Source organism: Syngnathus leptorhynchus, chromosome 2 (assembly GCF_054491065.1).
Source record: "Syngnathus leptorhynchus isolate UIUO chromosome 2, UIUO_Slep, whole genome shotgun sequence".
In the NCBI taxonomy this organism is placed as follows: domain Eukaryota; kingdom Metazoa; phylum Chordata; class Actinopteri; order Syngnathiformes; family Syngnathidae; genus Syngnathus; species Syngnathus leptorhynchus.
Window position 1 is genome coordinate 20,556,807 of NC_141196.1, and position 13,200 is coordinate 20,570,006.

A 13,200-nucleotide genomic window follows, 5' to 3' on the forward strand; every position below is an offset into this window, starting at 1 on the left:
AAATCTCACCTCATAAACAAAACCAGCAGTCTTGTCTTGAAGCAGGTTTCACACAACAACGATCCAAATTCTATCCAAAACAGCCCTATCATGAAATAGAATGTGTGCATCATTAAAATTCACCTTACTACACATAAAGAACATTGTGTCAAAGTAATCAGTGGTCATGTTTGGTCAATTGTTCCTCTGTCCCTTCTTTTTCCTTTCCACCTTCTTTCTTCGAGTTCCTCTTTCCCTCCTCCTCTCTCTACGTCCGAGCTTTGCCTCACACCAGTATGCCCTGACTACCTCATCACGTTCTTCCCCTGACCTGCTCCTCTTCCATGTGCTTATCTCCAACCCCCCGGGGTGAGGGATCAGAGAGATGAGGGTCTCCCAGAGGGAGTAACGAGCAGTTGGAACTAAGCGCCCGGCAGGGAGCGGTCCGCACCATCACCTGGGGGAAAGTCAGGTGGAGTCGTACTTTGTAGCTCCCTTACAAGAATTATGGAAAACACTAGAAGCGAAAGGAAAGCATCACAGAGAAGCGTACCAGCAAGACGGCACAACACAGAGACTAGATTTAAAAAAAATCCATCCTCTCTAGAAATAAAATCCTTAAATAAATAGATCTATTGTAGAAGGGTTGACAACATATTACAATGAGTCACAGGCTTCCACATAGTAACAACCATTTAAAATGGATGCAGATTTTGTACTTCTACGTTCAGTTGTGAAAATCCCCAATAGAAACACATTCCAAAAACAACTTAAATTCAGACTTCAACGTCTTAAAGAATCTATTCAAACGTCTGAAGTTGCAAAACTAATTTAGCCTCCATTGCTAAAATGGAGTGCACCAAGTGCCATGGTAACTTTCTGAATGGAGAACAAAAACTTGTTGCGTGTGAATTCACAGGGAGAAAACATGAACATTAGGTCATTTTCATTTTCTTGAGCGTTTCAAGGACTTGGATTAAATCTGACTCTTACCACTGTCTGATGGTTTACTTGGATGACTTCATCACCAGCATGAATCTTTTTGCACTGATCTGCTGGAGACTGCAAAAGAAGAAATTATAGGCAAGGGAATCTAATTTAGTTTGAACAGTCCTAATAGATCAAATGAGAATATACGTAATGATGTGTTTGAGTGTCTATCAAACTTGCATTTTCTGTTGTCCCAGTTATTACATGAAGTCCATCATATGTAGATTTGATGTACATCCCCTGAAAGACAAGAAAGACAGAGGGTAATTGTCAATGCAAGACGCACTAGAGTAATTTCTTGTCTGTAGATAGAATTTAATTTGCTTTTGTTTGTTTGTTTGTTTGTTTGTTTGTTTGTTTGTTTGTTTGTTTGTTTGTTTGTTTGTTTGTTTTTTTCCATAATGGCAACACTGTCCTGTCTTTGGACTTTGTCCCAATTGGATTTGATTTGCATTTGTTTCACGCTTCCTGTCACCTATTTTGGGATCGCCTTTAAATTGTCATCCATTTATCTAGGACTTGCTTGAAAAGAAGAGAGAAACATTCAAATCTCAAAGTTTGACCCAGTCCCAATGCCAATAATATAAGTACTTCTGACTCATTACCATTTTTCTTGAAGGACTGCTTCACTGCCTCTACTATAAATATCTGTCCAACAAGCCTTCAAAGTAATACATTACAGCCATTAAAAAGTATTTTTCCCTGAGCCAATAGTGAACAAACTGTCTTTGCTGTGTTGTCCTTCCAAAGGTTCTGTTCTGTTCAGTATATTGGGTCTACAAAATTTTATTTCAACAAACTTGAGACTTTATGGGAAATGTAAATAAGAACAGAATGCTGTTGAGGGGAATCATGGGTGTTGTGTTCTCCAGGCCAAAACAGAAAAGAACCAGCCGGACTATGATGGATCCGAAGCCAGCATCTGTGATGGGATGGTGTGTTAGTGTTTAAGGCATGGGAGACTTGTACATCTGTAAAAGCACTATTGAAGCACACACAGGTTTTAAAGCAATATATGCTGCCATCCACACGACGTCTTTTTAAGTAGTGACAATGCTAAACCATAATCTGCACGTGTTACAACAGGGTGGAATATTGGACTGGCATGCCAGCAGTCCAGATATGTTTCCCATTGAAAATGTGTGGCATATTATGAAACAGAAAATATGAAAACTGAGACAGAGCGGTCAGGTTCCTCGATTTATACATCAGACAAGAATGGTAAGGTTTTCCACTGAAAATGTTTCACCAATTAGTGTCCTCAGTTCTCAAAAAGAAAGAAAATAAATAAATAAATAAATAAATAAATAAATAAATAAATGAATAAATAAATAAATAAATAAATAGAACTTGTATACATCTATCCATCCATCTTCTATACCGCTTTTCCCCACGAGGGGCAGTACTCTATATTTTATATTCTATGTTATGCAGTTTGCTTGACAAAGCTGGTTTCGGAAGACATACTATGTTGTACATGTATTCTTCAACCAGAGGCATATCACATCATGGTGATAGGCCCGGGTGCAAAAAAAAAAAAAAAAAATGTGTCCAGACCCGTGCTCTAAACTCTAGCACGCGCCAATCAAGAGAACTCCTCTTGTCATCACATATTTTTGCAGGGCCTGTAATTTTAATACTGTGATATTTTTATTGAATATCACCGGTAGAAGCTGTAATCACACATTCCAAACTCATCTCACGGGTTTTGTGCTCAGCAAAGTAATTTACGAGTCTGTTTCTTGGGAATAGCCTACAGTACACGAAGCTTTTGCATTGACATCATTGAGTCCTCGCTGTCTGGACAGAATAGTCTTTAAAAAAAAGGTCCACAGGTGGGCACAGTCGAATTGGTCGAATTCATCCTTTGAGACTGCGGTGGCGGCAAAGTCTTTTGACCGCCCAAAGAAGCAGAACGTGACAGTCGGCTCAATGCCGCTTCAGTGAATGAGTTATTTAAGTTATCGCTCGACTCCAGTGGGACATCCTATTCCCCTGACTTTGATTAGAAAAAACAAGTTGGTTGTGCCCTGAGACTTGGCAATTGTGACTTCATTTTTTCTTGACAGAAAGTGGAAAAATGGCCGCCACTTATATTCCACTGTGTTTCGACGAATTGGGCTGCACAGAATATATTATTCATTATTAAGAAAATTTGGTGGTTGCTTTCCCCTTTAAGATACTGTTGTTCAACTCAACAATCACCTTTGAATAATAAATTCATCTTAAAACTGTTATCAGACTTTTGGAAGATGTTGACTGTTTAAGAATTTTCATACTCTATTTATATCTTATATCTAATATACACCTACTGGAAGTGAAAATAAATGAATATATGGTTGGTATCCACTTAGGACCTCCACGTTTAAAATTATCACAAAAGAACAAATGTGAGGTGAAATATCAATGGTGATGGATAGACGTATTTTTGATGGGCTCGAAGCCAGGGTTCTGTGCAAGTTCATCAACCATAATATATCCGTGTGTGTGTGTGTGTTTTTCTTTACCAAGCCTTCACTGGGCATGATGCTTGTCAGGTGGACAACCTCCAGATGGGCTGACTGAGAGACCAGAGAGTCCGATGACAGAGAGATGATGTGGTCGCATATCCCCGCTAAAGTCTTACACTGGAGGTCGTGGGAGAAAGGGAGGAGACAATGACAGAGGGTTGAAGTTATTGAGATTGCTTTATATCTAAGATGGATACAATTGTGACTTTGCTGGAACACGTGAAAGCAAACTCAATTGTTAAGATTGTTGCACATAACCACCGTTTTCACCACTTTGACTTTGAGTACTTTTTGTCTGTCCACAGGCATACCAGAATTATTCTTGTCACACGCTAAGTAACACATCATTTACACTAATGACAATTTCTGATATGCAATCAAATTAATACTGATTATAATTATTGCCAGGCTGATGGTTTACATAAAAAAAAGTCCTCCCCAACAATATATTCTTAAACACAGTGACCACAGTGTATCCCTCAAAAGAATTTACTCTCGCTTACTAACCCAAAGCAATTGGTCAGCTATTTCACTTTAATTTAGGTGTTTATTGACACAGATACAAGTCTAATGAGTTACAAGTGAAAAAATCACATGAAAGAAAACAACACATTATAAAGCATGTAAATTCATATAATGAGTCCATTATGTGTATTAAAAAAAAAAACTTGTGACTTTACCTTGCCCGTGTTTCAAAAAACAGTGACTGATTTTTTTTTCATTTATCAGTGTGTTAGATCATGCATCAGTAGTGATATTATCAGCAGCATTTCTGCCTTGTAATATCAGATCATTGACTGCAATGGCTTTACACATGCGGTTATCATTCCTTATAAACGTAGTTACAAAATTGCACACAAACAAACACACATGCCAAGAACCAACTGACAGAAAAAAAATCTCACAATGTCATTGTTATTCACATCAAGTGGTGTGGCATGATGCCTTATGGTGCACACACTGATAAACCGTCCATAAAATAATCAGATCTCAATCTTAATGAGCAATTACAGGATTATAGGTCTGGAAAGTAAGAGAGCCGGTTTTAAACACACGCACCCGCACGCATACACAGATAAACACATACACACATGCCCAGGCGCTCAACCACACATACACGTTTGATATCTGATAATCTGAATCGTTCAGTGTAATAGAAAAAAAAAGGTGGAGACAATTTATTTTCATGCTCTGGCCAACTTTGGCTATATCCGAGTGTGTCGCACCCTATTTTGCATGGGTTATATGTTAAATGTTCTGAAAGTTTTCTCTACACTATCTGAGGTACGAATGTTCAGAAAGGGAACTTTAAATCTCAATTTGGGAATAAAAGAAAAAAGTGTAAGAACACAAACTTATCATTATAGAGCCAAAAATAGCCTCCATCTCCAAGCTACAATGAGGTCACGGCTCCACTTGTCCTCCCGTCTGATCATTGGACTAAGAGTTCTGACCTGGGATTAACACGGAACAAGACACAAAAAGGCAAATCACCAGAGTAGAGATGCTACTTCTCTTCCACTGACACACCCAGCCTTGATCTGACATGCCTCTGGACAATCAGAGCACAGATTAGGGAGAAATTCACTTATGTAGTTGGCTGGCGTGAGATTTAAAAGCAGTCAAACAGAAAGCCAGACATAGTACACTGCCAAATGGATTAGGCTCTGGCTTCATGCTTCAAACCTCCTCCTCTCATTTTCTACTTGCATCAAACATACAGTGCCACCAGTGTATGCAGGACTAGTATTTGCTTTGCTGCAACAATTTATGAAAAAAAAAAAAAAAGGATTGGGAGAGCTAGGAGGACAATAGGTAAGAAGTGCAGGTCCAGTGCAGAAATGAAGGGGAGTTAGAAGGGAGGGGGGGGGGGGGGGATACACACAACTAGGACAGCGTTATGTAATAGTGCTCATTCTTATGCATGAACGCACATAAAAACACATACACTTATACACACTTCACGCTCCATCAGGCACACAGACCCGTGCACTACGCTCTCGCTCACACACAAAAAACATAGACACACACAATATCTCTGTCCATCTGATTGCTGCAGGCTGTAGTCTAGAGCAGAGCAAAGTAGCAGGGTGTTTTGCATTATTGAGCAGAAGCTGACAAATGTACAAGTCCCACGACACTAGAGCTGACCAGAGTGAACCACATGCCGGAAGCTCACTATCGCATACTGAATCACCTTCATTTGTACCTCATACACTTAACATTAAAGATTTTATTGTTTTGACACTAAAAACTCAAAATATGGTTGATCGATGTGGAAATATACAAATATTGTACCAATATGTCATGTAAAATTTAAATTCATATAAAGTTTTAGAGGTCTGTTATCACTTGGGTACCACTTGAGATGTGTATTAAAATGGAAGTTACATGACATTTTCAGACTCGAATTCAAAAGCTGTGAGACATCCAGCATATTCAGGTGAAGTGTTACTGAGTATGCAATGTTGACCACGAGTTGCCTGTCGCTACTCACAAGGGCAAGTGACAAAAAGGAGCAGTAAATAAAGATGGGTAGGCTGAAAAGACAATGAGGTCCGAGCACACAACCGGACACACAAACACACACACAAGCGCACGCACACGCACGCACACTCACGTACTCTTGTGACAGTTTTTGTAAAATATGGCAAAAATGCAGCAGTCTTTGCTAAAAATCCTCATTCATCAATTCGGATGATACTCGAAAGATTATGTACTTGTTCATTTATTCTTGTTAAGACCAGCGAGAATGCTAAAATGCATTGGTAGTATGTTACTGCTGTAATTCTGCATGGTTAATTTCCCTGGTCAGTGATCCAATAGCCAGCCACAAGATAAAAAAAAAAAGGGCTGATTCTGTCAAAAAGAGTAAGACAAATTTTGACCCTCAATGGGACGACAAGCCAAGAACTGAGAATCTTAAATTACTGTTAATACATTGCTTGTAAATTAATTCTGAAGTTATATTGATAACAGTTTGACACTGAAGTGGTTGAATTCAATATCCTTTCAGGGGAAAATGTTTTGAATTTAACCTTTAAGTTCCACAGCACTTGCATATTTGACATTTAGGATTTGTAAGATATTTTGCTCAGCTTCTTTACTGGAGAAGATATTCCAGAGAAAACATTATCTTTTATTGCTCAGCTGATTTGATTTTGAACTATTAAAGGAAATATTGCATTTGGTTGGTCTAAGTGAATGTGATTTTTTTATGTTGAAAAGTACATTATCAACAGAGTTGAGCTGTCTGTACTTTGGGAGTGAGTATTTGACCAAGAGCACTGGAAAGTTTTTTTTTATTTGTTACTATTTTTCATATAGTTAACAAAAGATCAGGGATGCCTTCACAAATGCCTTGACTCTATTCAACAAGGTCTTGGAAACATTTTAGAGAAATTATGATATAAGATGCATTGCGCATCACGGAAAGCTGCTCAGTTGGAATGCCATCTTGCGATTGAAGGCACTTTAAGAACAATTAGCTCATTGTCATAATTACAAAATCAGTTTGATAATTTGAATCTTGTGAAATGGCCTATTATCTTGGGTTGCTAACTTTGTTGTTTTTCTTCTTTTACATTGAGGTCTCATGTGACACTGTTAAAATGGTCAACACAGAACTTTGTTCCAAAACTCTATTAGTATACCTCTATTTTAAATACTGCCTCAATGTAAAGTTTTGAACGGACAATAGTGACACCAGGAGCTCTATATTTGTAATCGTAATCTTGATGTTTGAGGGGAACACAAGGATCGGGGTGGAAAGTAGTCTCCAAGTGCTCACATCACAGATCTGTCATCCCCCTGGTCAAACCAGCCGTGAAGATCCAATTGCAGTTTGCAAGAAAAGTACTTTGTGTGCTTCGGCTTCTTGCATGGATTTCAGCAAATGACTCTCTTCTTCCGCCATGTACATAAAAGACTGCATCTCTCACATGCTGATTTTAAATGAGAGGAACCACTTTGATCGGTAATGATTTGAGTCAAATGTGGTTACACCCACAAGAGCGCAAATGAACTGTTTATAGCTTCACCGAAAATGGGTACCAAAACCAGGTCTAGTCCACCTCTGTACAGATGTACTCATGCTAGACAAATAGAGCTCTAGGTTTGAACTTTAGCTGCTGTACACCATTGTGGTATTTCTATTCCTATTTAGTATTTCTATCCTGTGTGTGTTTGTTTCCTTACAGTTTTATGTCATGTGACCAGCTTAGTGGAACGTGTCACTTCACCTCCACTTTATTTAATTCCTAATAATAAGTATCAGCAAGCAAGCAAACAGCGTCTAATATTTCTAATATTTTCATGCTCGCTCCAAATTCACACATAAAACCTCCCACACACAACCGAGAGTCACATGTAGTCTTTAGTCTGACACAAGTGGATGTGCATGTGTGTCTGTTTGTCTAACATCTCTGTTACAACTTTGTTACAAAACAGTTACAATAAATTACATTGATTCATAAGCAAAAATTATGCAAGGTAATACATTGAACCACATCATAACAGGATTTTTCTTTTGGTAGTGCTTGAAAATAAATGAAATCTATAACAGCATATTCACCCAATACAATTCTACCCATCCATTATCCATACCACTTGTTCCGATGGGGTTCACGGGTGTGCTGAAGACTATCCCATCAGTTATCGGGCAGTAGGCCGGGAACACCCTGAACTGGTTGCCAGCCAATCGCAGAGCACACAGAGACAAACAACCATCCGCACTCACACCTACGGGCAATTTGGAGTGCTTAATTGGCCAACCGCGCATGTTTTGGGAATGTGGGAGGAAACCGGAATTACCAGACAAAACCCATGCAGACACAGGGGAGAACATGCAAGCTCCACACAGGGAAGTCCGGAGGTGGAATCAAATCCACAACCTCTTAACTGTGATGTGGCAGTGCTAACCAGTGGGCCACCGTGCCGCACAATATAATTTAATAATCACATTTTTAAGGATAAGTCTATCCATAATTGACAGCCTTTTACTTGGTTTCCTCAACCTGACCTTGAATGATATTGTGTATGAAAGTGTCCAAATCCAACTGTCAGCCCAAATCAAACAGTGTACAAGTTTGGTACACAACACACACGTGCCTACATACATTCATCAAACACAACAATAGGTGCAGTGCGTAACATTATCCAAGATAAGAGTTTACAAAAAAATACCTGCCCTCAAAAAGAGAACAAGTTTTGTATGCATAGAGCATTAGTCATGATTATTATTACAGTAGGTCAGTATACAGGAGTTTTGAACTGCAATTCATGCTCCGTTGTCTATAATTACAGCTGCCTTCTTTAACCTACCTGAAATAGGGACCTATGAAGAAGTTTGCAAGTACTGTTTGAATAATGTGTTTGCTGAGTTTGTATATTTGTATCATTAACAAGTTTATCATGCAATATTCAATGCAAGCATAGCTGATTTTATACTTATTTGCTTAAAGATTTCCATATGCAGATGGAGAAGAAACTTACCACGTGAAGAATCTTATTCTCTGTCTCATACACAGTGCAGTCCTGTGAAAAGAGCAGAAAAAAATATTGGTGTCAACTTCTGCTCTGAGAGTATCCTTATGTAAAAAAAATATATTTGGGAGTAATGAGAGGGCCAATTGGTAGGACGATGCTATTTCACTAAAAGTTAGTATTTCTATTAATAAGAAGCAATGATTATGTAGAGGAGTCAATAAGCCAGGGAGCAGTTTACTAAGATTTTAGAAACCTATCAACACGTGAACCTGACAGATTGTTATTTAACGATTGTGACTTGGTAATCTATTTATTGGAAAGCAGCCAAATGAGCCCACCAGATGCACACAGTAATAGACAATACATCTGCTTGATCCATTAGTACAGGCTGTTATACCCACATTGTGTGTCTTGCTGCATTCTGGCAACCATGAGTCCATTTGGACCATTGTGCACCAGTGGTGTTTCCCTTCTCTGGCCCTTGTTAGACCGTTTGGGTGTTATCTGTAAGGCTCCAGGACTAACTGTGGGCACTGACTCCAAACTGGATCTTAAAGTAAATACAGACCGTGGAAACGGTCCAATAGAGCAGTTACAGTCAATAATCCAGTAGCAATCACTCACAGAAAAGGGGCAAAAGTGTAAATGTAGGTAATCTACATGGAAGGCACTACAGAGAGCAGAGGGAGGACAGGAAATGAAAGTATGAGAAACGAGTTGTTCATTGTCCATAAAGGCATTTAAGTGAAGCTGAGGATTGTGGTTGACAGTCAATCAATGAAACTGCTGGGAGCAGTTGTGATAAAGCACTCTTATCCCATCGGCTGCAAAGAGCCCTTGGCAGTTGGCAGATGTTCCACCCATAGTCAAATCTACAAAAACGAGATCTAGTGTAGGCCTGAGCTAGGTCAATTGGTGTTTAGTTTTGTTCGGCCATTTTTGGAGGGAAGTGAATCCCACGCTCTATCGAGCCAAGCTAGGCACATAATTTACGTTAAAGAAAAATCTCATCGCATACCACCATAGAAGAATGTCACAAAAGGTGGACACGCCTGTCAATTATACACATTGTGCCATCCAATAGATATGGTATTTGTTTTTTCTCTATACATGTCATTGGCATAGGGAGATGAAGAAAGACATAATTTCTGTTAGTTCAATATAAATTCAAGGGCCAATTCCGTTCAATTCTCACGACTGACACTGGTTGAGAAACACTGCTTTAGATGGCAAAGAAAAAAAGATTTAGTTTGCTAAAATTGGGAAATGTATGCGTATACCTGTGCTGGCTGATCAGTACAATGTTGTAGCAACAGTGTTAGTAATCAAAACTTTATTTTTGCGCTCAAATATAGAATTTAAAAAAAATACATGAATAGTGTTTTGATTAAAAAGTATTGTACATAAGGTAAATACAAATTGTACACAAATATTTTTTTAAAAACAACATTAAATACAACTGAACTGCAAATAAAAAATGTTCTGTAGTGGAGTGAAAAAAACAAATTCACTGTAACATCATGCACCTGAACACTGAATTCAGAAGGAGCCCACACTTTGAGAATTGCTGTTTCGGGATAAGAAGACCGCTAAGTGGCCTGGGCAAAACTGCTGTGGGGTTCTTGAGCAAGACGCTGATACCCCAAATTGTGCACCGGGCATTTACTACGTAGTCCCCTCTCCAGTGTGCGCCACTTGCAGTGTGTTGATGTAATTTTGTGTATAAATAAATATTAAATGTAAATAGATAAAGATTTTTCTCGTAGATTGCCCTCGCCAACAGTAATTTGTAGCAGTTATTTGACCCTGAGCGTGCATGTGTGAGGCGGTGGGTGGGGGGGTGGGGGGTGTTACCTGTTGTACAATGGTAGTTAATTCAAGGCAGAGCTGCACAATATTGTTCTTCAGTAATGAATACTCTGTCACACTGGCAAACGGAGACCTGAAATGAAGGACAAGAACAGTGTGATGTAACATTCTGAATGAAGTAGAGCTAGTAAGACAAGTTAAACACGTTTTGTTCTCCTCATTGCTCAGTCACAAACAAGCACAAATAACATTTGATTTAGAATCAGATTGAAAATGCCTTGGTTTAAAGCTCAGTGTTTCTTCATTTTACTTATTCCCTCAATTTCTTAAGGTCTGCAGTAGGGCTGTGCAGATCAATCCAAGTATTGATAGAATCAATATAAAGGTGCTGTGTGTGTGTGTGTGTGTGTGTGTGTGTGTGTGTGTGTGTGTGTGTGTGTGTGTGTGTGTGTGTGTGTGTGTGTGTGTGTGTGTGTGTGTGTGTGTGTGTGTGTGCGTGTGCGTGTGTGTGTGTACTGTACGTTTATATTGGACCCTTTTGACTCTGTTACTGCCAAACATCATTTCACTGTAATGCCGAATTATTTCTTATGCCGCTAAAAATAATTCTCATTCAGCTCGTCTTTATATATAGGTTGCCTAGATGTTTTAGCTTATGTGTGTATGATTATTTGAGTTAATTTAACAAATGTCACTGTTTTCCTGGGCAAAAAAAAAAGAAAATAGAATAAAATCACTGTCCAAATTAAATTGTGTATGTAGTTCCTACCTGTCAAGCCAGGCTAGCAGGTTTTTTGCCGCACCAATCAAATCCACCACTGAGGTGAGGAAATCATTGGGTAGCCTTCGGGAAGCTCTTCCATCATAGTGTCCGCCCCTTCGCCTTCCCAGGATGAAGTTCTGAAGGTTCTTGGCTGAAGCATTCAACTTATGTGACAGAGTCCGGAGGTTTTCTGTCTCTAGGCCGTAGTTCTGGAGGAAAAACGAGATTTCTTTTTTAACTGCCAGATAAAGAAAATGGGGCATTTTGTTATGCCAGTGTGTAACTGACCCTAAAGCCCGCCACAACGTGGTTAAACCGGACTGAATTATCGGCAACTAGTTTACATACGTGGCCAAATGTCAGTCACTAATTTTGCTGGGACTTATTTTGCGGTACTGGGAATTTGAATCACAGATGAAAGGCACCATAACATTGCAGATGTGAAAATGCCATGTAAGCTTTAAAAACCAATATGCAATATTTCAGGTCAACCACGGCACATTGGCAACCTGTAAAGTTTGTTTTGCAACTTTATTTAACCATATGTATAATGAATTATAATGTACCTGTGGATGAATACATGAGTAAAGTCAATGAAGGGAAGCAACAGCCTCAAAAGTATCGACACTCTTTTTCTAATTTCTTACGCAGTTTCTTTCTTTGCATTATTATGGCATACAGCCGCCAGGCCAATCCACGGCCAATGCACTTCTGCCTCGACAATCGCGCCATGTTGTTGGTGCACAATGGGAATGGACCTCTCCTGCATTTGTGTTATTATCGGGTAGGGCCAGGGCAAATTTGCTTCTCCCTTAACGATCATACTTTGTTGTTTGAGGTTAAAAAAAATACCTGCAACCGTGAGGCACACATTCAAACCAATGTGTTGCACTTTAACTACAATAATCTAATATATTGAGAAATGTATACCTTTCTCGCAGTGCCAATGTAAATAGGAAAATTATGTCTATTTATCTATTGTGTATATTCAACCATTCTACCGTGAATTGCATCTTTTATGAATAAACTCTCTGGACTACAGCGTTACACAGATCATTACTTCTCAACCCTGTGACCCTTCAAAAGAAACACTCAGACCCACTGAGCCACATTGTGCACAGCCAACCACGGCACCTCTGGAAATATCTTGCCGGAAAGAGGCTTATTTCTGCTGACACGACGACTGCACGCGCACACATACAAAGATCTAGACTCTATTCCTCTCTGCCTCAAGTTCTATTTAGTACAGTCACGACAGCAGCGACTACAATGGCGAGACTTGCACAGTGGCAGCGAGAGGAGTGAGAGACCAAATTAGAGAAGCTAGAGAGACAAAAAAAAAGAAGATGAACAGAGAGCAATGCATCTTGGTGAAACTGGGTCATGCATAAATTACAGTATGTTCTTTTTGATCTAATGTATGGGAATGGGATGTACTGTACATGTGAACCTGAAACTCGTATTTGCACACGCTACAATTAGGTTCCCCCAGTGATTCAGTATGACACTTGTGCCTGCCTCCTGGGGACAGAGTGCACAAATGACAAGGGGAGGGAAATAATAATCTGATATCACGGGTTATGGGGTACGAATTTGTGTGTGTTTGCATCTGTGTGTGTACTAAAAGCAATAATTTAAGATTGCATGTGTTGCTGTGTGTCA

The 13,200-nt window shown here is 39.2% G+C and overlaps 1 protein-coding gene across 2 annotated transcripts in view; it reads right to left on the reverse strand.

Annotated features, from left to right (window-relative positions):
* The window catches only part of LOC147061201 (connector enhancer of kinase suppressor of ras 2), a 52,518-nt gene that overhangs the window by 23,220 nt on the left and 16,098 nt on the right, over positions 1-13,200 (reverse strand). For both annotated transcript variants that reach the window (XM_085901290.1, XM_085901298.1), the window contains exons 3-8: positions 11,545-11,747; positions 10,821-10,908; positions 8,973-9,014; positions 3,477-3,596; positions 1,150-1,209; positions 973-1,041 (exon numbers count right to left, since the gene is read on the reverse strand). In XM_085901290.1, coding sequence (XP_085757416.1) covers positions 973-1,041; positions 1,150-1,209; positions 3,477-3,596; positions 8,973-9,014; positions 10,821-10,908; positions 11,545-11,747 — 582 coding nt within the window. The remainder of the gene's footprint in view (positions 1-972; positions 1,042-1,149; positions 1,210-3,476; positions 3,597-8,972; positions 9,015-10,820; positions 10,909-11,544; positions 11,748-13,200) is intronic.